This window comes from Limanda limanda, chromosome 5, assembly GCF_963576545.1.
Source record: "Limanda limanda chromosome 5, fLimLim1.1, whole genome shotgun sequence".
NCBI lineage: Eukaryota > Metazoa > Chordata > Actinopteri > Pleuronectiformes > Pleuronectidae > Limanda > Limanda limanda.
Genome location: NC_083640.1, coordinates 11,132,149 through 11,159,718, shown reverse-complemented (window position 1 = coordinate 11,159,718; position 27,570 = coordinate 11,132,149). Strand labels below are relative to the sequence as shown.

Sequence of the window (27,570 nt, the reverse complement as noted above, 5' to 3'; positions counted from 1 at the left end):
AAGTGCAGAGTATTGTGCATATTAAAGTGAAAATGTAAATAAATAAGATCTGAACAGTAGAAATATAAATGGAATATTACAGTATTAACAGGAATTGTATGATATAAGAACGATGAATACACTATGAGCAGGATAAAAATATAAATATATATAAATATGAATACACTATAGGCGGGGTAATACAGTAGTACAAAAAAAATTAACAGTAGTGCAAATGTACAAATGTTCCAATGATCAGTGGTTGGAGGAGGGTGTGTGGCAGTGTGTGGCAATAAGAAGTATATGAGTATTGTGCATATTAAAGTGATAAAGTAATAAATAGGATCTGTACAGTAGAAATATATATGGAATATTACAGTATTAACAGGAATTGTAAGATATGGGGACGATGAATACACTATGAGCAGGATAAAAATAAAAATATATATAAATATGAATACACTATAGGCAGGGTAATACAGTAGTAAAAACAGTAACAGTCAGTGCAAATGTACAAATGTTTGGAGGAGGGTGTGTGGCAGTCCAAGCCAGGGTGGAGGGGGGGGGGGGATTAATCTGAGTTCTGCATGAAAAATATATAAGTTTGGATAATTAAAGAGAACCATACGTGAAAACACACAAAGGGTACGGTTTGGAAACATAGTTGTCAAGACAAGTCATTGAATTCATCAAAAGGATAGCTACTGATCAGAAAGTGAATTGTGGTAAGAGCTGGCAGACAGAACGACTCCTCAGCGAGGCTAAGGTAGATCTTTTCTAAGTGTTCACATAAGTTTAACATGTCGGATGTATTTTTGATAAGTAGCTGATAAAAGAGTGTTCTGGAAGTGGCTGGTGTCGAGAACAGAGTCAACCTGGGAACAGAGGTTACATTGCGGAGCCAGATGTTGATGATTCTTGGCGTTATTAGCACCACGCTCTAACCAACTGAGCTAACCGGCCACATTTATCAGTACCATGACGTCATTACCTAAAACAAAAAAAAACACGATAGAAAATAACTATTCCTCGGTGACAATCAAGTTTAATGAATCTGAGACCTGCAGGAAAGTATATAAGTTTAGATAATTAAAGAGAATTATATGTGAAAACACACAAAGGGTACGGTTTGGAAACAAAGTTTTCAAGACTATAGATACAGACTATAGTCAAACGACTAACAGCTTAACTTATGTTTAGAGATTGATACGGAGGTGAATTAACGTTTAAATCCATCGTTTGCATAATGTAACATTAAAACAAGGCAAGCCTCAAAGTTTCTCTGTCTTCCACAAATGAATAGTTGTAATTGGTGCAGTTAGTATAATGTTTATATAGTGTCAGATCAGAATGTGTGGGATCATGTGCAATCAAGATAAGACAATCTTTAGAAGTTGAGCAGAATACCTTTATTTCAGCCTGAAGGTGGAGGTTGGTTACATTTTGAAAAAATATGATTGGATTTTCTGAACACTGTATAATGCATAACAAAAGAATCACTTCAAGCTAGTTAATGTCATATTTGTGATATTAGACCAATGATTAGTTCAGGGCATAAAGGCCCATAATGCGACAGGACTTCATTGAGATGCATTTGTGGATTTGCAAAACTCAGGACGAGGCCAGGAGTGAATTGAATTCCAACAGTCTCTGATCTCCCCTCATTTTGGCATGTTGCAAGAGCACCTGCAAAAAAGATTAGACGTAAGAAGACAAGTGACCAGTTTCACTTTCGCCATTTGCACGTGCTGTTAGGGTTTCCACTGGAGTCGTGATATGACATTGAAATGTGTCTGATATCAGGTGTGAGTGTGTGTATGAGGCAGTTGCGTGCTCACATTAATCAGCTCCGGGTCACTTTTGGCATACAAGTGTCTGAGAAAGTACCAGCTGGCCACCTGCACCACCGTCACTGGGAGGTCTTGAGAGGAAGCGTACACCAGCCTCTCCAGCAAACGTCTGGTTTCCCTGCAGAACAGAAGCTCAGAAATGGGCCAAAGGTATAACAACTGGTTGTCAGCAGAATTTTATACTATAAACAATCAAATTAAACTTGTCTTGATAATGTGATTAATTTAGTCACAGAGTTGTTCCTGCAGGATCTCAAAGAACTTTCCCAATTCATTACAAGCATATGGGTTCTCTTTAGACTCTGAAAAATGAAGCACTCTTAAGCTGTTCTTACACCAAGTTTTAAGTTCTGATATCCTCCTTAGAGCCGCGCTTGTGTTCACACATACACACCGGATTGTTTCAGGTGTGTATGTGCACACACCGGTGTTCACTATCCCTTTAAGCAAGCTCCCTGGCCCATCTTTGAGGTTGTAAGACCAGGAAAAGGTTTGTCCAGCTCAGACATGTAGCCATGCACTTGAAGTTTCTGAAACCTTATTGGATCACATTAGATTATGTATTTCAAATAGTCAGTGCAAAAAAACACTTGCATACAAAACACATAGCAACACAGATACACCTGCCTGCAGCTTGCATCTGTGTTTACATACCACCTGCAGCAGAGGAGACAAAATACTGTGAGAGGCACTGACCTTGCTGCCATCTTGGTCACATACTGGAGCAGGGCCTGGAAGAGGTTAGCCACAGGGGATGAGCCCAGCTTTAAAACCTCAGTCGTGGCTTCTACTACCAGGTCCTTCCACTCGTTTCCTTGGGCCCCTGCCTGAGAGGACAGATCACACAGAGTTACAAAATAACTGGCTAAAACATTCTAAATGATGTGTGATTCAGCTACTGGACTGATTTTAAAACGCTTTTATCTGTATTGTTTGCCAACAATGTGCATTATCACCTGTGTAACTGCTTTCAGAGGAGCAGTGGCTGATACATTTACAGAATTAGCTAAATGTCAAAGAGGAAAGATTTGTGTTGACTTGTACACAACCAAGGGATTCAGATGGGTGGATTATAAACCACATTCGCTCTAGTTAAATCACAAAGGAAGCTTCTTTTCATGCTTTTATTACAATTTGGTCGTGGCTGCTGACCCTGTAATTCTGCTCAATATTCCTCTACTTTGTTTCTGCATACATAACAGGAATGTAGACAGGAGCTGCCTCTGGCTTCCTGTATGTGAGTGTGTAGGAATATGTAAATCAGCCCGTCACCATTCCAAAACACTACTAGCTGAAATCATTCTTTTAGAGATGTTTCGATGAGGACACCAGTATCGTATATGCCTCGATGCTGTATATAAAGTACATTAGTTTCACTCAGATAAAACTGCGATTTTCTTTTCATGGATTTCACTTTCTTGCCACTTGTAAACAGCAGTCGTGCTGTATTGCAGTGTAGTGTTTGCAATCATCACTTCCATACAAGGTAACTGGCAAACAGCTGTTAAATGCATTATGTATGTGGTTTTTTATTCAAATGCACTGATGATCGATGGCATTTGGTGTCGGCCGATGTGCCACGCATCGGCAAGGGGGAAAAAGTGGTATCAGGATATTTCTACTATTTTAACTTACATTTTGCAATTGAATTAGATTTGTATTGGCTGAAAGGATCAGTTTTGTAGTCATGGTGTTATTTATTAAAGTCCAGTAGCAGCAGTTCCTTATATAAGCAATATTATATATTATCAATGTAGATTCATGATATATCTGGTGCAGAGACTCACCATACAGGGTCCTAGAGCTAGCAGGGCCAATCGGAGGAGGCTGGCCACCTGGCCGCTGTGCAGGCCGAGCTGTAAGGCAAGCTGCAGACTCTGCCTGTAAGCCATAACCGCCTGCACCAGCAGACCCTGCCTATGATACACCTCAGCCAGCCACTGAGAGGAGGAGAAGGAAAGGGTAAGCCGTGATGAGTGTGAGTAGAGGTGAGGACGGGTGATTCACAGAGAAATGAGTGGGAGAGAGAATACGAGAGGTGAAGGAAGAGGGGCATAGATGGGGTTGTTAGAGGCAAGGTGAGATTAAGAAATGTTAGAGGAAGAGAGGCAGGAATGATTAAAAAATAAAACAATCTTCTATAAGCCTTTCATGGGCTTTAATCTGTGAGCCAATGAGAAATAATTCACTGCCTCATTGACTTAATGATAGTTTGATCATTTCTATACAACATGGCCTGAACGTTTACACAAATGCAAATCCTGGACTGACAGAACCACTTAATTACTTTCAAGGTTGATTGTTTTTTTTTACCATCACATGCTTGTGTAAACTATGTATAAGACTGTTTCAAATCTTGTGGCACTAAAACCAACAGGTCCTTGCAATGAAACAAGTAACGTCTGATCAGTAATTCACAGCAACACAAAGTGCTTTCATATCATCTTAAATAACTGAGTGCCCACTTACATGCCATGCCCCGAGGTTGGTGCGGTTCATCATCACTGTGTTGCTAAGCTGCTCCAGCACTGAGTCTGGGAGGACATTACCACCATCGGCCAGAAGGAGGCGCTGACACTGCACCTGTCTCAGTGACAGCATCACTGCTGGGTGTTCTGGCGAAACATTTAGGACCTTGGAGAATAAAAGGAGACGCAGCATAAGAAACACGCAAGTGAAAGGAAAGAGTCATCACATGCAAGCAATCTGAATATAACTTGTGATTACATGAAGTCTAAAGTAAATCACTAAATAATGTTGAGGTTGTGTGAGTGTGTGTGTCTGTGTCCAACCTGTGAGCAGAGGGCTTCTGCTTGCTCCAGCTGTCCCCCTAGCATGAGACCAGTCACTGCCTGTTGTAGTACCCATCCCTCCAGAGACTGTGCTAGAGGGCGCTCTATCTCCTCCACATTACGCACTGGGGCAGAGAAAGCTGTCAGTTACACATTGACAAACACACACACGCACAGACATACAAGGATACACACCAATTTACACACCTTTCTCAGAAACCACTGACATGAGGGTTTTCTCCAGTCCTTGTCTGCACGGAGCAGAACCTGAGAGATAGCAGGCTGTGTTTTCTGTGTGACAGGCAGCCATTAATCCCGCCCATGCTGATGGATCATCTGAAACAATAGAGAGAAGTCTCACGCAGATGTTTCTTTCACAGTATTTCTTTCATGGTAAAAAGGTAGCTTTACACTTTGATTAAGAAAAACATAAACAAGCTCAAGTATCAGAGTAAAACCTCATTGTGCTGAATATTACCAGGTTCTCGCAGTAGAGTTACAAGCATAATACTTCATTATATAGCCCATACATTACAGAATTTATACAAATGAATTAAAAGACACAGTTTTTCATTACTTTTTTTCATGACCAGTTTGTTTTCAAATATATCTTCTTTTTATGTGCGTTTGTATGGGAGGTAGTTGAAAGTGTTTGTTTTGATGTTTTGTGTGTAATAATGCGCATGTCTACCAGGACAGAGCAGCACAGCTCTCTGCATAGTTTTCAGTGCATTCCTGTGAGCATCCTCTCCTGAGTGTCTTCCGCTAGCCAGCTGGTTCACTCCACTGTACAACAGCGCCCTCTGCAGGGACACAATTTGAATCACTGAAATTCAATTTACAAGCTCCATGGCAAAGACACTAAAGGAACACGTTGAAAAATCTACAATGTGCAATAGATTAACCATGATCGAATTTGAGCAGAAGTAGAGAACAATGATTAAATGAATGACTGTGAGGTACTAGAATAGATCAACAGGACAAAACATGTAACAAGACACTACTGTGATATTTGTACCTTTCCTTGGGTCATACTGGAGAGACAGGCAACGTGACCAGCCACTGCTCCACCCTAAAACACACAGAAAGCAAAACAATGAACAAATCTCTACCTCAGTTCTACAGCAAGGGAGAATAAAGCTCCTGAGTAACTCATTTGAGTAAACTCTATTTCCTGGGTTATAGCTGGGGATGTGTGCGATAATTGTGTGTGGGTAGATGCTTACGTTTGCCTTCCTGGGATAGTATTGTGGTATCACTCTGGACAGCAGGGCCCACAGGGAGGGGTTTCCAGGATTGCTATAATAAGACAGAAAATACTTATTTGTGGCGTGTTCACTCTTTCACTGAGATTTAAATAGAAGAAGTGACATTATTTTATTTTTTTCAACCACATATAATCCCAACCCATCATTTATTATAATGTATCTACAATAACCACTTAGCTGTTGTATATACTGTATTATACAATATATAAACATAAACAACATACTTCTTATTTAGATTTCTCTTAATTATAAGTCTTGGTCTGTATACATGTCTATTCCTTGTTGTAGCAAATGCAATGAAATTTAATTTTCATCGAGGATAACTAAAGTATTTCTGATTCTAGTTTCAAAACACAAATCTGCAGATGATTTGTAGAAGCTGCAAAATTCCTACATAAAACTGACCTGAAACTATGAATGACTGTAAAGTGACTCAGGCAATCAGACAAATATACTTGTGTCTTCTGTGGAATCGTCCACAAAACTCGTGAACCAAAGTGCGGAAGGTAAAAATGTTCCTCATTGTCAATTTCTTTACAATTAAGTGGTCTTCTTCCACAATCAGTGTGTGCGGTTGAAGGGTGCAACACATCAGTGGAGTGCCCTGAAGAAATCTGAACAATGCAAACAAGCGGTTTACCTGTGTACAGCTCTGGAGGCCTCTCTTTGCACTGCACTGTAGTTGCCCTTCAGGGCCAGCAAGGTGCAGGTGAGTAAACACCGCTGCTCTACAACACTCCCAGTGGCTGGACCTTGCTTCAGCAGCTCGGCCAGGGCGGCAGCAGCTAGTGTAACATCACCGTGGACCAGCCCGAGGGCACATAAACACAGCAGGGACTCGGAGATGGGCTCCTTTAACATTGAGCTGTGGAGACAGAAAGCAAGTTTAGTACATGAATCATACTTTATGATCAGGGGGTAATGCAGTTGACAACAATGTGTGTTTTATAAGTGTTTCCTTGACACAATCAAATGGTCTGAGGAACCACCATATTTATACAATACTTTGATATCAATATTTTGTCTTCCATAAGTTTGTCTTTAAAATGTGGTATTCTGGCATTACAGCTTGTGAGGGCGATACTGTTTGGCCATAAGCAATTGAACAATCCCTGACTGAAACAGAAATACAAGTTTAGCTTTAAAATTAAGATAAATATCTTCCTCTACATTGCATTGCCTATTTCTCAAAATAACCACAATAACAACCCATTTATGAGAAATAAAATACAATTAGGGGTAGACTATCTAACGCTTGAAAGTGTCTTGTTTGTTTTATATTGGCCTGGACAGAAAATGAGGACAGGTGAGTAAAACATAGTTGTATTTGGTGGACAGGAACCAGCAGTGCACTCTCACCATTTAAACAGCAGAGTCTTGGCTGAGTCCAGGTTGCCCTGCCGGTGCTGCAGCAGGGCCAGAGCTGTCAGGATGTAAGCTTTCTCCTTCTCACTGGACGTCACGGCCAAGGCACGCTCATATGCTGCAGTGCAAACACAACTGATCATTCACGACCACTCAAAGAAATATGTGATGTGTAATTTCAATGCATCTATCAGCGCTCACCGTTGGTGCTCTCTGGAATGAGTCCTGCTCTCCAGTAGGCCAGAGCCAACCCAGTCAGATCGCTGAGGTCCTGCAGTGGAGTGGAATTATAAACATGCACTGCCTCCTCCCACTGGCCTGAGGTGCTAGAAAAAAACAAAGTGGGACAAACAAAGTTGAGTTTGAAGAATTCCTTAAGTATTTTCTAAGATGGTTAATGGTAATGAGGCAGCTGGTTGTTACCACAGAGCACGGCCATAGCTGCCCAGAGCAAACGCCAGTTCTTCTCCTGAGGATGTGGACTTCAGCAGTTCAACAGCTCTGAGGGAAGATAATTAAGTTTGTAAATTATAAGCAACTATGTAATAAAATGTGTTTCTGATACATAAATATAGAAGAAACATATTCTGTATATATATATAAATAAATTGTTTTCTCTGTGTTCAGTCTCATCTGTTGTCAGACCATGTCAGACAGTCCAATGAAGTCTGCTTTGGTCCTTGTGATGAAAAAGTTGTCCTCCCATGTCCGCTAGGTAACACATGGACCCCTATGCAGACTTTCGCATGCAGCACAAACTTTCAATCAGTGTAATTCAGACACACCTTTGATAAGCCTGTAAGGCCTGTCTTTTCAGCTGCAGATGCTCATTCAGATATCCCAGCATAATGAAGGCTTCGGGGTCAGACTGGATCCTCTCTGTGGGGAGCACAAAAGAAACCTTACACATCCATCTCTAACACATTTTACGAATAAAACTGAAGCATGTGTATATCCTGCAGGATCATCAGAGATAGATTGTGTACCTGTGTACTTGCAGAGAACCACCTGAGCAGCAGATATGGCGTTCATCTGGACTATGTTGTAGCGGTAAAGTTCAGAGTCTCTGTTGCTCTTATCTAGCAAGGTGGAACATACCCAGAAGGCATAACCTTTAACTCCCTCCACCTGCCGGGGAAAGATTGATGGAAATGATTATGAAGAGAGTCAGAGAACAAAAGGAAACAGAGTCTAGCAAATTGTGATGGGGCAAAGAAAATCTACTTTCTGTTACATCATAGTTTCATCACTAATTCCTTCAAACAAAAGGTTTAGAAAAGAACATTTAGCAGAAAAACTGAGGCAGAATGGAGCCTGGATTAAACGATTATCCAGCTAACTAGTGGATATTACAATAGCAAGCCCAGGGTGTTTAGAAGTTCACACACATGTGTACTGAGTTCAGTGGTGTGCCTGAAAAGATCCATGGTGTCGTAGCTTCCCACTCTCTCTGCTATCAGCGCCTAGGGGGATGGAAAAGAGTTAGACACATTTAGACGGATACAGTCAAAGAGGTAAAACTAAAATCCAATATGTTTGGTGATATTGCAGTGACCTTTAAAACATTGTTTCAGGACTTCTCCATAAAATATGCTAGGGTGGGGTTCAGTACCTGTCCAATCCAGCAGTTGACATACAGCGGCTCCAAGGACTGAGCTATCTTGAAGGCCTCGTGTGCGAGCTAAGACAATAAGACCAGAGATTAACTATAAAAATGTCCTCCATCTATGATAATGACAAGAATATATCACACATGCACAAACCTCTATATTGTCCTTCTTCAAATAGAGGGTCCCAAGGTTTGTCCAGGCAACAACATTCTGGAATGAAATATTCAGTTTCTTAAAAAACAACAGAATATGTTCTGATCATTATTTTCGTCAACCGGACCAAAGGAGCTGTACATACATTTGGCTCGACTTGTATGGACTTGATGAAGCAATGTTGAGCCAGAGCAAGGTTCTCAAGACCTGATGTGATGAGACCCAATCAATTTAAATCAGTTGTATGAATTATACCTTTTGTTTTTACAAAAATGAAAAGAAATACTGTTACCTTTGTTCATGGAAATCACCCCCAGGCCATTCCAGTAGCTATGGTTCTCACAGTCCATCATGATTGCCTTCTTAAAACACTGACAAGAGAAAAAAATATATTTTGAGACCACCCCTGGAACAAACAATGCAAAATTGCAGTGAAGGATCAAGTGAATTACCTGCTGGGCTTTCTCTAGGACCTGAGATTGGGAGTTCTGGTCTCCTTCTGAAGAAATTGGCAGTTCTGCCTGGTGATAATAGTTGAGTCCTAAGTCATACCAAAGGCTGGGGGCTTCAGACGTCAGCTTCAAAGCATGAGCATAGCACCTGTAGACAACAATTCATATGATTGACCAACATGGGAGTATACGAAAGAGCAACAGAACAGATCCACTTCTGATTCTCGTTTGTGAACATACCTCTCGCCGACCTTGAGTGTCTGGGCCTGGTTCAGCACGTGGCTCCCTGAGTTGGGGTCTAAACCAGCCAACAGGGCGGGCACAAGAACTTGTGCTCTGTTTGTGGAAACACTGCTGACTGTGGTGCATGCATCTCCCAGCAGCTTCCACAAGCAGGACAGGCCTGGACGCAGCTCCACGGCTCTGTGAGCATAGAAATGAAAAAGGATGGACTAAGGAACTATAAGACATCACAATGTGAGTCATTAAGCTATGTAGTTTATCAAAGACTAAGCATTATAGTATATGAAGGATTGGAAGCTGAATAAACACCTGAAGAGGTTCTTAATAGCTTGCTGAATGAGGTCAATGGCTCCCCCATCTCTGCAGTCCTCCAACAAACATTTTGCCAGAGACAGCTGGCACTCCCCGAGTCCTTCGAAACAGAACATACACGTCAAATTTAAGCTTTGAATAGATATCTTAACAGATGTATGCAAAAAAATAAGCAAATTGTATACCAATTTTTAGGGTAGAGTGAAACAAATACCAACCTTTAAGAGCAGGAACATAGTCCTGCTGTGCTGTGATCTGTAAGTACTCTGTGACCGCCTCTTTGAACTTGCCCAGGGTCTGTTTGATTGCAGCAGCCTGGTAAACACTGTAGATGGAGGAGGGCTGAAGTTGATGGGCTTTACCAAATGCCTTCAGCGCAGCCGTGAAGCTCCGGCGGTTTAGGTAGGCCTCACCTAAACACTCCCAGCACACCCAGTCGTCTGGGTCTGCTCTCAGAGCTGCCTGAAGACTGCAAACATTAACTGAAGGGTCAATAATGTTCATAGTTAAGTTAAAACATCTGGAAAAATACAATTTTTTAAATCCTTACTCAGAAACGGCCTGTTGATGCTCCCCGACCTTCAGGTAGTAAAGGCCTCGTCTCATCCAGGCCCATTTAGCTGAACCGGGAGTGGCTTTCTCGATCACTGACTCCAGTGTTGCTAAGGCAGTGTCCTGTGGCATTAAGGAAGGATGCTTTTACACAAACACAACGAGAAAGTACTAACAGCACACCTGACAACTCTGAAAACTGTCTTTTCTAACCACCAAGGCCACTCACCATATCCTCCTGCTCCATACTGAGATCCACTGAGGCACTTCCAGACTCAGAATCCTCATTGTCCAGCTCAAAGGCCTTCTTATAACAGCCTCGTGCACGACCACGATCAGCAGCTATCTCCCTGTAGTAATGCCCGAGGTAGCGAAACACACAGCCGAGGTGTGGATCTATCTTTGCCGCCTGAAATGTAAAAGTGGAACTTTCAAAATAAGATGTCATTCAACACTACACTACATCTGCTAATAAAAAAAGATATGGTAACATTTCTTCAATCATTTTTGGACAAGTTCATGTAAACTTGAACAGATCATGTTATGACATTTTCTATAGCTGTACCAACCTTTAGCAAGTGTGTTTGAGCTTTGCCTCGGTCTTTACGGGTCTCTTCTCCCATGTCCCAGTAGAGTTGTCCCAGCAAAAAATAGTACTCTGCACAGTTTGGGCTCAGGGAAGCTGCCTTCAGGAAACTGCAAAGGAGTGCAAGAAAGGTTGGATCAGTGCATCATACAAATGGACTGTTTTACCAGTGATCAAGACAGTGCACAGATGTAAGACATGCCCACAGATAAAGACAAAAGACAGGTCTTACCTCTGCTCTGCCAGCTGATGCTGACCTTCAGCTGAATGCACCAGTCCTCTCAGAGCTAAACCCTGGTCCAGGTTTGGGTTGGAGGCCACAAGCTCTGATGAAACCTATGGAAGATGGAACTGTTTAAGTCATACTTTTTACTTCTATCGAATTCAAGATACATATTCATCAATGGGATGAGACAATCACATCACTTGGTCGAATATGTTTTGATTTAATTAGTAGCTAAATTATTTTGTTTCTTATGTTAATAATAAAGTAGACATGACAGTTTCATGGACAGAATTCAGTCGGTCAACCTTAAGTGCTTGATCAATCTGTCCTTTGTTCAGGTATGCACGTCCTTTAAGGGCAACGAGAACTTGGTCTTTTACAGCATCTGGAATCTGAAAAATAAAATTAAAAACAAACATAGTAATGACTTTTCTTGGATGTTCTGTCGCCGTTAAATTAGCTAAATATATTCTTATTAAACCCAGAATAAATAAAAACAATCTATAAACTACTGAATTACTTAATACGTAGTTACCTAGAAGATATTATAAAAATTTTAGTACAAACAAATTAGTATTAATCACTTTACTTGTGAAAAAGTGTCCAAAGCATCATCTGCAGCCTTCTCTCCTCCACTTCTGACCAAAGTCTCAAGCTTCAACCTCAGCAGTTTGACCTTCAGCTCCTTGTCTCCAGAAACACACATCGTCAGACCTAAGAGAAAAAATATAAACAATGAAGTTCAGAGGAGGGCAACGGTTTTTAGTCAACTTCAAAATCCTTTACTTGTGGGAGTTTCTTGTTCACTGTGGGTGATGCAGAGTAGCACAGCAAAAACACTGTACGGAATGTACATTTAACATGTTGCACATTAATAGCAATATCTTTTCTTTAGTATAATTTGTATTGTTCTTTATGTTTTACTTTCATTCAGTATCTGAAACACTAATGTGCTATACAGCAGACTACACAAACCTTGGCAGCATGACGTAGCACTGTGTGAGTATCTGTGCACTTTAAACTGAGCTTCAGCCAGACTGTACCATCCTGTGCTACAGCTCTTCTTCTTCAACCCTAATAAAACAGAGGAGATAGATCGTACAGAGTTATCATCAACTATCACTGTCATTCTGAATCACAGAGTTGCTCATGAAGTGCATGTCTTACTATGAGCACAGTATTCACTCTGGGTCTCAGATCAAACTAACCTTGCGAAAGGGCCTTTATGGCGTCTGTATATCTTCCTTCCTGAAGTGCTTTAGTGCCCAGACCCAAGTGACCCAACCCAGAGTCAGGGGCCAGATCCAGGAGCCGGGAGAAGCAGCTAATTGTATCATCATTAAGGATACCTTCAAATTGAAATATAACACATATTAACACTACCATTTCCTATCCTGCATTTTTAGTTTAATTCATTATTCTCCTCAATGTTTTAGAGATGTACTTACTGGAAATAAAACAAAGCACTCATTTTGATGATAAATTCCAAATAGAAAGCACACTATACATATTCAAATTATTGTACCTGTTTTGAGGTAATGGGAACAAAGGACCTCAAGAGGATAACTTTGGTTGGGGTAGTGAGTGAGCATGGACTCACAAGCCTTTGTCATTTTGTTTTCTTCTTGCGGCAGCTAAAGTAGGAAGAGGAATCACGATTAAATGATTAATTCAATTGTTGTATTTTATCGGATGCGAAAAAAATCAACAAAACAATTTATATAAGCATTAAATTTATGCCATCAGCCACTGTAAACCCAAATTGCTTGACCAATAATGTTGAGCAGGCGATTTAGGAAAGATCTTAGGAAACAGGTGGCCTGTGTTTAGGAACATTAACTTGATTTTTGGCATAAGACAGTGTGTGCTTACTTTAGAGAGGCAGTTAATAAAGTCGGCTGAGATCTTCTTGTGTTTCTCTCCTGGTACAGGGTCCACCAGAACAATGGTGTTCTCAAAAGCTGTGATTAACTGTTGACGTCAAACAAACAAACAATACAATTACCAAATAGCAGATATGTGCACAGAAACTATTATTAAGTAAAATATGATTTTATATTTGTACTTCTGTGTGAGAAATTTGAGCTTGCTACTACTTACACAGGGTACGACATACAGTATCTGCTTTTAAGTTCAAAATATAACCTTTAGGGGATGAAGGTTGAAGGGTTTGGACTAATTTGTACTGCAGAGTGTTGTGCAAAGAGATATGCTAAAGATGGGGGTTTAAAATCACATTTGGGGAAATCTTACATGCTGGTGTGTTTCATTGTCCTGCTCTTTCTCATTAATGCCGTCTGAGAGGAGCTGGATCATCTCCTGCCACAGTTGCAGTAACTCTGCCTTGTCCACAGCTTCTTCCTCTTTCAGCTGAAGGAGCTGCAGCCAAACCTTTGCCAGCTATCCGCACATACAAATACATTAAAATGTGCAAAAAACAAAAAAACAACACACTAACTTTTCATTATTGTTGACCATATATTTTCAGAGTCACATACCTGTAAATATTCTTTGTCAGACAGATAAATATCTGACAACTTTTGGATCACCTCGTAACATTTCTTTTTGTCAGAGCTGTCAATGCACAAAAAAAGGTAAAATGGATTTAAACTAGTTAGAACCTTTAAAGTAAAATACTTAAGAAATCATTATCATTTTTTATAAAATGATTAAACACGTGTACTGATTAAAAATCTTACCTGGCGTATAGATCAACAAGCTTCTGATAAATGTTGGGTAGCTCAACTTTGAAATCCCACTGATCCGTCTTGTCATAAAGATTAGCTAAGCCCTAAAGCACAAACACATTGTTTACATGACAAATAGCATAAAATGCAACATCCTCTGTCAGAACAAAACACTTTTTAAGGCCATTGCCACTGTGCTATGGAACCCGGCTGTAATTTCACTGCTGTAATTACCTTCACCAAGGAGGTTATGGGTTTGTAAGCATTTCTTAGATTGCAGGATTATGCAAAAACTACAGAATGGATTTCAACGAAACCTAGTGGAAGATTGTAGTATGGGTCAGGAAAGAACCAATTACATTTTTTCAACATTTTGACTTTCTTTAACATTGTGGAATAGGGAATTTTTATTGATTTTTCGATAATCATTCATGGATTTTGACAGGGAAAAAAAATCTGGCTTTAGGAGACTGATATTGACGTGTGTGTGCCATTTGTTGCAGGTCCAGATAAAAATCGGGATCTAGTGAAATTAAATGTGGACTGTTAGGCCTTGATGGAGATAGGTGCTGCCCTTGTAGTTTAAACTCAAACCATATTAGACATTACAAATAAATGAATTGCTCTTAGTGTAAAACAAGAAGTCCTGTAAGCAGTTACCACTACACATACACATCTTACCTGCCATGCCAGTAGCTGCTCTGGCTCCAGCTCCGCTGCCTTCTTATAGGCTGACTGGGACTGATCTGGTTGCTCCAGTTCACTGGCTGCCAGGCCGATGAACACCCAGGCATTATAATTGTTCTTCTCCAGCTTCAAAACAGCCTAAAAGCCATATTATGGAAAACAAAGTCAAGCATTAAACAGGAGATTTGCAGTGTCTCATTCAGTACCACAGATTGCACATAACAGATGCACATTACCAGCTCAGATCTTGTGTAAATACGTTATATTCCCCAGTGCCTCAGTTATCTTACCTTACAGTGTCTCAGAGCATCTTTGTACTCTTTGTTTTTAATGGCCTCTCTGGCACTTTTCAGCTCCGTCTTCACTTCTTTACTGGACATCTTGTGGTCACCTGTAACAAAATGAGTCCAAAACATCAACTTGGCTGTTTATTAGCTTCACAGCCGAGAGCACATGCAACCTACCAAGTGTCTGAATGAATGAACGAAGCTCATTAACGCTAATACTATTTATTTTGATAACAATATGATACAAACGTGAGCTACGCTTTTGTGCCTGAATTAAAAGTTGACAAGGGACTTCACAAAGCTAGCTCAGTTAGCCAATACAATTTAGCATTAGCTATTGGCTTGTCAGGGAGTATAAACAACGTACTTTAGCTTATTTAAAACCATAACTGACACATACTCACTTTTTTGAGTTAGTTCAGTTCGCTGTCCCCCGTGTAGGTTTAGTTAATGTGAATAAAAGTTGGTGCCATCCGCTGTGTTGTTGACAATCTGGAGAGTAGCTTCACATTTGCTAACACGGAAGTGAAAGAAAAGAAGCCGCGCCTACATTGGATTTTCAAAATAAAATGCAGCATCAGGCAGGATGAAAAATAAATCATTAACGGGAGACCAGCAAAGATGACAAAAAAAAACAAAATGTAATAAAATATTTATTGATTGAAAAATAAAAGTGCAGCTCATAAAATAACAGTGTTAAAGTTACTAATCATGATAAGCCAGAAATCCAGCTGTCAATAGCTCTCTCATTGGCTAACACATCTTTCTGCCAGTCGACATGCCATCTGAGAGTAGCGATGACCTGGCTGTAGTTTCCTCCAAGATCATCTCGCCAGGCCCCAAATGATTTGATATTATAGAGATGGACAGCCGAGGAGACTTCTGGGTAATCCACGATGCCGCGGAGTAGCTTGTCCAGATAAACCTTCACCTCAGGGAATTTGTGAACCACATTGTGCAGCTCTTCCTTGTCCAGTGAAAGGTCTGCAAAAGAGAAACGAGTAGCAGAAACATCTAAGTTATAGTTGTTTGAATGAAAAGCATATAGTGACTGAATTGTGAACGCTAGGAACTCACCAAAAAGCTGGGGAGGGACGCTCAGGCCATCTGAATAGGTGATGTATTTCCATCTACCACTTCTCAGCATGTATGTGGAGGCATTGACATTACAGCCATGATATTCACTCAGAACCCAGTCTGGACGTTGCTTTTTGAATAAACCACTAGACTTGGACAGCAGAGGAAGGAGGGAGTGTCCACTGAGGTTACCTCCAGGTGAAATACCAGCAATGTCTGAAAAATACACAAGTGTGTTAGGTCAAGTTAAATTAATAAAATCTAAATCTACTAGTGCTTTCATTTTGTGTTTTTACAGACGTCGAGCAGACACTTTAAACCCCTTTAGGTCTTGACAACGATAAGCGCTTTTATCCTGGATTGACACTTCAATGATTTATAATCTTTAATCAACATTTTAATTCTGTCTTCTGTCGACTTTCTTACCCAGCACAGTGGGATAGAGATCAACCAAAGACACAAGCTGGTTGATCTGCAGGCCAGACATCAGGCCAGGCCCCATGATCAGCAGGGGGACGTGGGAACTGCCCTCGTACATCGACATCTTATAAAACTGCCGGTGCTCCATGGCCAGCTCTCCATGGTCAGCCGTAAAGATCACAACAGTGTTGTTGAGCAGCCCAGTTTCTCTCAGGGCTGATATCACATGACCTGGTGAGACAGAGTGTGTGGGAGAGACAGAATAAGCACAGAGTTACAGATAAATTCAGTAAAAATACATTATTAAAACCGTAGCAAAGAGTAAAATGCTGGTAAACAAGATCTAGTGGCAGATTCAACTCTAGAGATGTACTCTAAGGAGAAAATATCAAATATTTTACTTTTAATATTTTAACACGGTAACAAACTTCCAGAAAGAGTCAGAAATGAGACCTGTCATATACTGTCAGAAATTAATGATTGAATAAATTATATATACAATGGCACTCAGTAGATCCAATACCTAATTTCCCTTAATGTGCCTGATTTCTTCTAATTACAATTCATGAATCACTCCTGAAGAATTCAGTGAAAATGTCAGAAAATGCCCTATAACAAGTTAAAGAAAGTGAAATAAACACTCCTGGATCAGCCACCTGATCTGGATTTGCACCAAAATTGTAATGGGTTCTTCCCTGACCAATACAGCATCTTTCCACCAAGTTTCATGGTAATCTTTCAGGTTGTATTTGTGTAATCATGCACACAAACAAACAAACAAACAAACAGATAGGGGAGAAAACATAATCTCCTTGGCGGAGGTAATGAATATGGGCATAGTAGAGCAATTAAGAGAACAGAGGAGACTGTGCTGTAGGTAGAATGGGGATTTGCTTGATTATATAAATACAGGGTTGGTCCCTGTCATTGTGGCACAGAGGAAATCAAGCTTCCCTAAATTCTACTATTGCAGTGCCCATAAAAAGTTTACTAGTTTTAACCTTTATCTATTCAAAGAAATTCAGTGAAATGCTGTCACGTAGTCACTAAGTCTACTTTACTTTCATACATGCTTTTGTCCATGTTGGGCTCCTGTAGGAGAGTGACTCCTACTTTTTTCTGCTGTACATGTTTGGATTTGACAACCTGAACAAGAAAGGAAATTGCAACTTGCAGGTTTGGTATGTTTCATGAGATATCCCCCCCAAAGTCTTATCCACAAATAACTGCCGACTAACCCAGCATGGCATCGGCTTCAGCACACATGGCATAATAGAAGGCCCGAATGCTTTTGACTTCGTCCTCGGTGAAGTCGCCAGTGCAGTTTTTGGTGAAGGTGGAGTAGAAATCAACAGGGTGCATGGCAGCGGTAGGCAGCCATTTGGGAACGGTGATGAGGTCAGACGACACCTGTGTACGTAAAACAAGGAACTAGGATTTCGCTACTAAACGATACTATGTGATACTGAAACAACACAGGAAGCATTAATACAGGGGGTGTAAATAAAGCATGCCTTTTTGAGCCAGTACGGAGAGGAACGGAAGGTGGATCCTCCTGCAGTGGGCCCCAGGGATTGGGTTTGGTAAGGGTGAGGTAAATTGAGGCCAAGGTAAAGAGCAAAAGGCTGGTGCGAGGCTGCAGCTGTTTGGTGGATCCACTGCGCAGCCTTGTCTGTGTTTTTCCAGTCTTTTCTCATAATCCTCACTGTGGACATGTTCCCAACAAGTTGTGTAACCGGCCGGCCCTCTTGGCGCAGGAGGAAATGGACATCTCGTGTCCAGGCCTCAACTCGATTACTGCGGGCAGTTGCACAAACACACAGGAAAACCAAGATGATGCGGAGAGAGGCACAAGAACGGGAAGTGGACAGGAAATGTGAGGGGGGAAAAAAGAATGATTCACGCTGTTCTGGAAAAATAGCTGCCCACATGAAAAGTCTGTTTTTGCTTATTACTCACACAATAAGTTGCTGACAATGTTTTTGTATGGTGTCTGTGTGTTAGATTAATCTTTGTTCTGTGAATAAGTCAAAGTTAGTGATGGTGTTTTCTTTCCTGGAACCGCACTAATCATGGATACAGTTTCTACTTTACAGACACTCGTCAATTCTATTCAATTTTATTTGAATAGTGCCCAATCGCAACATACATTATCTTAAGGCGCCTAACATAGTTAGGTTTGGACCTTAGAATGTTAGAGAAACCCAACAGTTTCCACGACGAGTAAGCACTTTGGCAACTCCCTTTAAAGGTCTAGTGTGTAGAATTTAGTGACATAAAGTGGTGAAGTGTCATGTTGCAGCTGAATACTCCTTATCTCTCCCTCCCCTTCTAAACAGGAAACAGAACCTGTGGTTGCCTTCAGTTGTCATGAAAACTCAAAAAGGTGTTTAGTTTGTCCAGTTTGGACGACTGTAAAAAACATGGTAGCCTCCCTTGAGAGGACCCACGGGCCCATTTTAGGGTAAAGAAAACAATTTACATGAAACACACTAGTGAAAACCTCACTAAGATCATTTTAAATTTTAATTAAATTTATGCCAATAGATCCCTTCCATCTTACACACTGGACCTTTAAACAGGAGGAAACCTTGATCAGAAGAGGAAAGAAAGAGAAGGAAGAAACATCTGTGTAGCTGTCATATTTAAGCTTTGTCAGAGTGGTTGTTAAAATGAAGACTATAAGAATGATACTTAAAGATGTCATGATGTTATTAATTATGGCAGCACTCTCCTCCTCATCTGCCTACCTGACAGAATGACTCCCTGAGGTATAGTCCAGCTTGCCCATCGCCTTGGTGAGATATCCCTTCGCCTGCAGTTCATCCATCCACGAGGTAGCATTTGCATCCAGGCACTTGAAGTTGTTCCAGGACTGCGTGAGGTGGGCAAACTGACCGCTCCACATCGCTGACAACAATTACCACAATATCTGTTTTCTTGCATTTTAAAAGGGGAAATCCTCCTGTGTGTGTGTTTTTTTGTCGGTAAATCTTGCCACTTACCTGCTCTTGAGGGGCAGCAGATGGGAGAATTGGTGTAGGCATTGAGGAAAGTCGAGCCAAGCTCCCTGAGGTAGTTTACATAGGGCAGCTGTACAACTTTGCTGCCAGGGTCAAAGGTCAATCGCCCATCCTTAAGAAAGAGGAAAACTGACATTTAAACCGCAAGCCAATACAAAACAGATAATCAATCAGTCAATGTAAAAAAATATGAAGTATGCGTGCTGCTTAACCTAAAGTCAGAGCCCTGCTCTCTTTTACTGCTGCTGCCTTATAAATAAACACAAACTGCAGTAACTGTTGTGCAGCAATAAAGCTCTGTGGTGGAACTTAACTCATACTTACAAATGCATCACTCATCACCATCACAATGTTAGGTCTGGTTCCATTTTGGCAAAAGCTTTGACCGTCAATTAGAACCAGGAAACTCAGAGCCACTGCTAACACGTTCATAGCGACGGTTCACCTCCTACAGGCGGTTTCCTGTTGAAGTGGATGAGATTCATCAGAGCAAACTTTAAAACAAGTCGCTCTCCGTATGTCAGGTCTGCCCAGTCTGATGTACATCCAGGTCGCACTTTCAAAATAAGAGTATTCTATTCAAACTAAGTCCGGCAATAATAATGATGTTTAAATGTTCCGTTTTTCAGAGTAGACTAAATTTATGAACGTAATTATTCAACACTCACCATCACTGCAAACAATCGTCCCAAATATTCATCACGGAGGGCAAATAAAGGCTTTGTAGATCGAATTAATCAATTTCTGGTTTAACGAGCAATAGCACACAATAGCCTCTAGGGGGAAGCATTCATCTTTTTATTTTAAAAGGTTACACAATTTTGATGAGTTGGCATTGTCATTATCAGAGATGTGCACTATTAGTGTATTAGTATCGCACAGAAGTGAACTGGGCACCTCCTGCTCTAATTTAAGGACTCTTTTGTTTTACTACTGAACATTGTTTTGCTTCCGTAACTTGTATTATCAATTGAATAACATATACTTTTACTAAATTAAGTTGTGGTGATGTTCTGTGCTCAGGTCCTGTTACTTTGAAGCTTTATATGATCATAAATGAATTTGGTTAGGTGGTGACCTGATAGCTGAATGGTTAGGATGCACATACTATGGTCATATATGAGCTGTGGTTTCTATTATTGTTATGTTGTTTGTTTTTTAACATTGTTTTTTAGTATTAGATGGTTGTTTTTACATGACCCTGAATCATCCACATTAGCTAAGCATTGATTTTTTACTCCCAGAAAATCCAACCAATCTAAATTAAGTGAATTTTAAATCACTGAAAAGCTTTCATACACAATCAGATAATATGCAGATTCACTAATATGCAACTATTTTTGTGATTATCTTTTAATCATATGCCACCAGATAGGGTTTGGTGGCAGATAGTATACACCTGCTTCTTTGGCCAATGTTGCAGATGAATGGCATTAGACCAGGTGACGTACTGGGCCTTGTCCTCTATGACACAACTGAAAGGGATGTTATACACAGACCTGCATCCAACCCTGACACTAAGAAATGACATGCCAAATGAAACAAGTCAATGAGTGGATGAATAACACAAATGAAATAATGTATATTCAATTTAAATTTCAGTTTTCTAAAATTAACATTTACAAAACACTCGTTTCTAATACCTGTTTCAGGGAGAAAACACCAATGAACAGATTCAGGGACCTGAGAGCAGCTGTGTCACACAGTCAATGTACTGTACATTACAGTCTGGTGTTCAACAGGTGATATCTGCTCAGCAGTATGGCTTGGAGTCCACCAGGTGGCGTTCTGAGCTTCAACTGAATTGTTTTTCCTCTTAAACTGAGTTGAACACAATGAGAGACCCCCACCCCCTATGTGCATGGATCATTTTAATCTTAATCCCAAAACAGTATATGTGGGACGCCTTCCTGAAGGTCTGCTCTACTCTCTTTACCCATAAACCCACATATTATCCAACATGCCTGTGCTGAAAGCCTCAATGCAACATGCAGCTCTGCAGTTTGCTGCTGATCTGCAGTGGGATGTGCAGTTTGTACTGGATGTATGGGAGACCCTGTGTGTGTGTGTGGATTATAACACAGATTAATGAGTCTAGACATCAAACTAGGAATTGTATAAGAAAATCATGCAATGGTGCATTCATATGAACGGCTGTTCCTTTTGTAAAACAGACAGTATGGATGTGTTTTCTTATTTGTTTCCAGTGCAGTCACCCAACATATTCCCCAGAATGGCTGAGAGAAGAGTGGGAATAAGTGGATTCCTGCTGGGTGGGTGCAATCGTGTATTTGTAATATAACAGATTACCTGTAGCGAGTCACCTATATGTATATTTAAAAAAAAACATCGTTGCGAACATTTCTTTGTGCAGCTGTTTGACCAAACTTGTCATCTGGCTGTGAGCCACTCTCCTGCTCTGCCTCGTCCAGAAGGCGGAAGGAGGGGGCAGTGGCGGCCTGCGCATGCGCCCAAGGTTGTTTTTCACACAGCCCGTCGCTTAAAGTGAGCGGAGCGACGGGGGTTTCCTTGTCTTTGACTGGAGACCGTCGAGCAGGAGAGGCGGACGATGACAGCATCCGTTGCTGTTATTCAGCCTTCACACATCTCAATGAGCTGCCCGCACAGAGGCCACTGATCGCCGCTGCGTGTCCCGCAGGGGCAGACATCCCGGTCAGTGTCTTTCACCCGAGAAGGACACACTGCGCCCATCTTTTTTTACTTATGAGTTGTTTTTCATAGACTCCTTTTTTTTTTTTTTTTGAAACTTCCGCAGTGGGCTCCCTGTCTCTCTGCCTCCACCATGGTGCTAGGGAAGGTGAAGAGCTTCACGGTGAGCTACGACTGTCTCCATGACAGCAACGTGCCCGTGTTCTCCAGCGGGGACTGCGTCTCGGGCCGGGTGGTCATCGAAGTCACCGGAGAGATCCGAGTCAAGTCCCTCAAGATCCACGCCAAGGGATTTGCAAAAGTTCGCTGGACCGAGTCGAGGAACGCAGGCTCCAACACTGCCTACACGCAGAACTACACAGAAGAAGTGGAGTACCTGAATCACAAGGACATCTTGATCGGGCACGAAAGAGGTAAGATGGTGTTTTTCTCATTTGATTCCATTTTAAAACCTGTTTTGTGGGAAGTGACTGGGAGATGCTCTTTGTGCTGGATGGAGGTCGGGTTCACTGGAGGATGCTGTTGCCCTGAATTTTGTAAAATATCAAAGATATAATTCGGGTTTAAGACGAGGGCCATCGAAGGCAACTAGTACTGGTGCTGAAACGTTCCTACTGGGAGACATTTGCTGGCTAATTCTCCATCGTCACTGGTTTGTGTCCAGGTGTCAGAATGAATGACAGCAGCTGTGCTCCCACTTGTTTTTCACCGTTTTTCAAGTGGAAAACGACCATTTCCGTCAATTTTCGACACACCGATAGACGGACCGATATCTCACGATTACACACATGCGGCTTTGTTGCAAAAATTCGCCGCAGAACCGCGTCATATCGAGCGTTTCTTTGTAGCTTTGTGAAGTTTCCACCCATTGTTCAAAGCGGTTCAATCCTGTTCAGAAAACTGGACCAGCGAGGGGGCGGTGGTAACGCGCAGGCCCCGCCCCTGGCCGCCTGTCATTGGCTGAGGTGCTCATGTGTGGCCGAATGACATCACTCTCATGCGGAGAGAGGCAGAAAATTCAGCAAGTTTGGGATTAAAAAAAACTCATTAGAAAAGCTTAATACTACACTTTAAAGATATTGCCAGTATATACTCTTAAAATCTAATAATCTTTGTATTGTTTGGTTGCTTTTTCATATAAAGTAATATCTTTTTGATGGTAATACATTGTTTTTTTTATGCAGTAAGAACCTGCAAAATGTTACAAGCTGATGCATGCAAGAAAAGCACTTAAAACTCTATTAGAGGCGTCACTGTTAATCTACCATTAAATATTCATTTCAACCAATGCATTTTTACTCTAAAAATCGCATCATAAGCAGCTGTGCTTGCATATGCAAATCTTTTTTTTAAATAATTAGCTCATTGTGTTTTCATCCACATACAACCCATTAACACTTATCACAGAATGATTGGGCCAATAGTTTGTGGTATTCAGTTGCTTGAAATTCAGCAGGGATACTGTAACTCGTTTTGTTAAAGATAAGCAGTTTACTCAGCCGGATTAGGTTTACATTTGTGATGTATCGTTTCTATTGAGACAATAGTTTGTTTAGTTTAATCATACACACAAGAACCAGTTTGGACATGAATATACATACTGTGCAAGGAAGACATTTTGACTAGAACAAATAAAGGGGATATTATGAAAAGTGGATATAGAGGTGCACATATACACACATTTACAAGAGGCACAAGTGGAACCAGAAGGACACAAGAAATATCGACACAGATCTTTCTTGTTATTTCATTAAAGTGCAGATTTTTAGGGACATCTAAATTGTTGAGGAGGAGGGTATTATTTTTCCATTAGCAACAATTGATGTGGCATTCAACAATTAGAATACGAATCATATCATAAATAGTAGTTCCTCATGTTGAAACGTTTGCATGCAGTGTAGTGCTGAGTGGATGCAGCTCCAGCAGCAGCAGCTCCAGCAGCAGCCGGCTCATAGTAGTGACTGCGGCGGCGCACAGTGAATGCGTAATGAGAGCAGAGAGGCTGTGGGAAGCTGCTCGCACCGGTTCAGGCCGGTCTCCTCCTGCTGGAGTCTGCGGCTTGACTGACAGCTCTGCACTTGTTTACCACACTGCTGCTGCTGGAGCTGCTGCTCGGGGGAAGGGAGGAGTGCTGAGCTGGCAGGAGCACACACCCGGCCCCTGCTCTTCACACTGCACTCATCATCATGTTAGAATTTAAACAAATTATTTTTGAACATTTTACGAGCAGCTTCAACAGTGTCCTCTTTGGAAGACAGGAGAGCATCTTGTTTGATTGCAAAAAGAAGTTGTTAATGAGACAGATTTGAATTTGATCCTTTAGCCTAGATTTTCCCTCTATCCTGATTTACAGATTCCTCATAACCTACCACAGTGGCCGTCTTTGTTGGCACAAAAGCACCGTCTTTTCCCACACATTCAGCCTCTTTGGTTTGCTCTAAATTTCGGTTGCCTTGGTTTTTCCACAGACCGATATACTGTAGTAAAATCCGTTTATTCTCTTTTCTTCTCCCCCACCCTGTGTTTTTTTGTTTTCTTTGGTATGACTTTCAGATGCCTTCGTAGAGCATTTTACACAGGTATGGTATACATGTGTTTGGAATATTGTCCTCCTTGTTTTTCAGACGATGACAACTCGGAGGAAGGGCTCACCACTATCCCTTCAGGAAGACATGAGTATGCATTCAGCCTCGAGCTTCCACAGACGTAAGGGTCTCTTTATATTGCACATTATCCTGAAAATGTACAACAATAAGCTCTCGATACTTAACTCTGCTTTTCCGCCTTCCTTTGTTTTCCTGCAGACCTCTGGCTACCTCTTTCGAAGGGAAACACGGCAGCGTGCGCTACTGGGTAAAGGCAGAACTTCACAGACCGTGGCTCCTGCCCATGAAGACCAAGAAGGAATTTACGGTCTTTGAGCACATTGACATCAACACTCCACTATTGCTGGTAAGCGCTTAGAAAGCATATGCTTGGTTTTGAATTTGCCTTTCAGCTGGTGGACGCATCGTTGAAAGAGGAGAATATGACTTTAGTGCGACTTAATCTGGATGAATTTCCTAATTATAGGGAATCATTGGAAAGAACATGTCAGCAGTGTGAGTGCTGGAAGGAGGAATCTTGAATGAGTCTTAAAGTGGAAGAGGCTTGACTGATAAATCAATCGAAAGAAAAATATAGTCTCTAATATCATATAAATTATCATTTTATATATACTTTTTTTCTGTGGCGTTTGTTGGAGAAAATTCTACATGTAATAATGATTCTATTTTTTCTCTTTCAGTCACCACAGGCCGGCACAAAAGACAAGACACTTTGCTGCTGGTTCTGCACCTCAGGTCCTATTTCCCTAAGTGCCAAAATTGAAAGGAAGGGATACACCCCAGGTGAGAATATGTCATTGATCATTAATGCCACTGATTGTTAATAATTTATTGACCAGATGACTGAATGAAAGCATTACACTTCATTCATTGATTTGTAGATACACACTAGATAAAGCAAATTCCTGCTGATTTTAAAACGCCGAGGAACTTCGGTTAACCTCTCCTATTCGCCTCCCGTAGGAGAGTCGATCCAGATCTTTGCAGAGATCGAGAACTGCTCGTCCCGCATGGTGGTGCCAAAGGCAGCCATCTACCAGACCCAGACCTTCTATGCCAAAGGGAAGATGAAGGAAGTCAAGCAGCTGGTGGCCAACCTGCGGGGAGAGTCTTTGTCCTCGGGCAAAACAGAGACCTGGAGCGGCAAGATGCTGAAGATCCCGCCTGTGTCGCCCTCCATCCTGGACTGCAGCATCATCCGAGTGGAGTACTCGCTCATGGTGAGCACAGCTCTATTGTGTTTGAGTTCAATTGTCCTTTCTTTTTGTTGTTTGTTGGCCTCTCACCTTGATCAAGAGATTACTGGCCTAGAGGCTTGAATTGGTTTTCTTTTGTTACCTCCATTACTCAGCGCCATTATCGTACTTAATCAATACTTCCTGGTAAGCCAGTATCTCTTCTGGTAAACAACCAGGCTGACTCAGCTAGCACCGGCCAACCACCAATTGCACCAGGTGTTATCTCCACATGCTGCTAAGAGCATTAGCCCAGAATATCTGTGGTAACACCTGCCTTGAAGGCGCTTATGACCTCCTTACCTTGAGAACAGACAGGCGCCAGGCAAGCTCTCTACCTTGCATAACCAACCGACTGTAAGACATTGACCCACATCTTGTTGAACTGCTGCACAACCCATTAAGCCCAGGCTAGTGTAGTATCGGGTTAACTTTATGGTGAATGTTCAAGCCTAAAGCGTATTCTAACCTGGTGTGGTCATTTTCATGCTCAGGTATATGTGGACATACCCGGAGCGATCAACCTGTCCCTGAACCTGCCCCTGGTCATCGGAACCATCCCTCTCCACTCCTTCGGTTCCCGCACTTCCAGTGTGAGCAGCCAGTGCAGCATGAGCTGGCTGGGCATGGGCCTGCCTGAGAGACCAGAAGGTAGGTTACAGCCCACGGTTCTGAATCAAATATTTTTAATATGATTTCCATTGACACACAACATTGCTCTTCCCCACTGCAGCTCCTCCTAGCTATGCAGAAATTGCGACAGAAGAGCAGAGGCAGAGCAGTTTAGACGTCCCAGCAGCCCGTGAGGATCTGGATGGACCACTCTTCGCCTATATCCACGAGTTCCGCTTCCAACCTCCTCCTCTGTACTCTGAGGTAAATGGCAAATACCATAAAGCAAAACTTTATGTATTAATCTTTCTGTTACAGACTGAATTAGATCAGTTATTTGTTTCCATAAAGCATCATATTCTGTTCCCTTCTCCCCTCCAGATTGATCCAAACCCAGATCACGTCAGCCGCACGGAGGAGCGCAGGCTCGATGCTTGTCCATCACGCTGAAGGGTGTTCCTGAAATTCTCCTGATCGATTTTCAGGAACTCACAGAAACCTGTTTTCTAGGCTTGGCTTTGTTTAGTTCTCTCCAACGACGATGTTAACCCTACGCTGTTGACATCAGGAGAAAAACAAAGTATCCAACCAACCAACTGACGAAATCTTGGACAAATACCCACTGTTTCTGCCTACCCTCAGTGAAAGAAACAGGAGTTACAAGTTTGGGGTGTCGCTTCCTTCCTGTCTCATGCCGCTGAGGGTGGGGTGTGTACAGATGAGAAAAATAATGACCCCACTAGCAGCGAGAGTCCTGGCGACAGCGTTGACGATGGGAAGGAAGAATCCCCACCCAAGGCTCAGCCCGCCAAGCTTCTCTTTCTCCCTTGATTCTTATGCACTCATGGCACATATGGACATGGCTCCTCAACACAAAG

The 27,570-nt window shown here is 41.6% G+C and overlaps 3 protein-coding genes across 3 annotated transcripts; 1 reads left to right on the top strand and 2 right to left on the bottom strand.

Annotated features, from left to right (window-relative positions):
* Positions 1-1,365: 1,365 nt before the first annotated feature.
* On the bottom strand, positions 1,366-15,560 carry skic3 (SKI3 subunit of superkiller complex). Its single transcript, XM_061071166.1, has 41 exons — positions 15,454-15,560; positions 15,053-15,153; positions 14,757-14,900; positions 14,088-14,179; positions 13,887-13,962; positions 13,642-13,788; positions 13,261-13,359; positions 12,914-13,022; positions 12,597-12,737; positions 12,364-12,462; positions 11,978-12,102; positions 11,694-11,780; positions 11,395-11,498; positions 11,146-11,272; positions 10,806-10,985; positions 10,575-10,699; positions 10,243-10,493; positions 10,022-10,124; positions 9,710-9,892; positions 9,470-9,617; positions 9,310-9,388; positions 9,163-9,224; positions 9,018-9,074; positions 8,867-8,935; positions 8,643-8,717; positions 8,241-8,382; positions 8,040-8,133; positions 7,678-7,755; positions 7,456-7,580; positions 7,249-7,372; positions 6,530-6,754; positions 5,848-5,920; positions 5,640-5,693; positions 5,313-5,424; positions 4,829-4,957; positions 4,622-4,746; positions 4,299-4,463; positions 3,617-3,769; positions 2,526-2,656; positions 1,818-1,947; positions 1,366-1,665 (listed from the first exon to the last, which is right to left on the bottom strand). The coding sequence occupies exons 2-41, from the start codon at positions 15,140-15,142 to the stop codon at positions 1,591-1,593; spliced, it is 4,707 nt and encodes a 1,568-aa protein (XP_060927149.1). The 5' UTR covers positions 15,143-15,153; positions 15,454-15,560; the 3' UTR covers positions 1,366-1,590.
* Positions 15,561-15,713: 153 nt separating this feature from the next.
* On the bottom strand, positions 15,714-20,089 carry arsk (arylsulfatase family, member K). Its single transcript, XM_061071586.1, has 8 exons — positions 19,894-20,089; positions 19,552-19,681; positions 19,297-19,456; positions 18,061-18,343; positions 17,785-17,956; positions 16,553-16,777; positions 16,127-16,342; positions 15,714-16,033 (listed from the first exon to the last, which is right to left on the bottom strand). The coding sequence occupies exons 1-8, from the start codon at positions 19,999-20,001 to the stop codon at positions 15,759-15,761; spliced, it is 1,569 nt and encodes a 522-aa protein (XP_060927569.1). The 5' UTR covers positions 20,002-20,089; the 3' UTR covers positions 15,714-15,758.
* A 1,992-nt stretch (positions 20,090-22,081) lies between these two features.
* Positions 22,082-27,313, top strand: arrdc3a (arrestin domain containing 3a). The gene is made up of 9 exons (XM_061070884.1): positions 22,082-22,242; positions 22,346-22,652; positions 24,864-24,945; positions 25,044-25,191; positions 25,526-25,628; positions 25,809-26,065; positions 26,575-26,731; positions 26,814-26,956; positions 27,074-27,313. The coding sequence occupies exons 2-9, from the start codon at positions 22,373-22,375 to the stop codon at positions 27,140-27,142; spliced, it is 1,239 nt and encodes a 412-aa protein (XP_060926867.1). The 5' UTR covers positions 22,082-22,242; positions 22,346-22,372; the 3' UTR covers positions 27,143-27,313.
* Positions 27,314-27,570: the final 257 nt, after the last annotated feature.

Coding starts and splice junctions, on each gene's coding strand:
- skic3 (XM_061071166.1), bottom strand. CDS start 15,142: ATGTCCAGTAAAGAAGTGAAGACGGAGCTGAAAAGTGCCAGAGAGGCC. Junction 6,755..7,248: donor AAGACTCTGCTGTTTAAATG/GTGAGAGTGCAC, acceptor CTGTCTCCACAG/CTCAATGTTAAAGGAGCCCA. Junction 5,425..5,639: donor CCAGTATGACCCAAGGAAAG/GTACAAATATCA, acceptor GTGTCCCTGCAG/AGGGCGCTGTTGTACAGTGG.
- arsk (XM_061071586.1), bottom strand. CDS start 20,001: ATGAACGTGTTAGCAGTGGCTCTGAGTTTCCTGGTTCTAATTGACGGT. Junction 17,957..18,060: donor CTCCGTACTGGCTCAAAAAG/GCATGCTTTATT, acceptor TTACGTACACAG/GTGTCGTCTGACCTCATCAC. Junction 16,343..16,552: donor TCTCTATCCCACTGTGCTGG/GTAAGAAAGTCG, acceptor TGTATTTTTCAG/ACATTGCTGGTATTTCACCT.
- arrdc3a (XM_061070884.1), top strand. CDS start 22,373: ATGGTGCTAGGGAAGGTGAAGAGCTTCACGGTGAGCTACGACTGTCTC. Junction 24,946..25,043: donor AGCCTCGAGCTTCCACAGAC/GTAAGGGTCTCT, acceptor GTTTTCCTGCAG/ACCTCTGGCTACCTCTTTCG. Junction 26,732..26,813: donor CCTGCCTGAGAGACCAGAAG/GTAGGTTACAGC, acceptor TCCCCACTGCAG/CTCCTCCTAGCTATGCAGAA.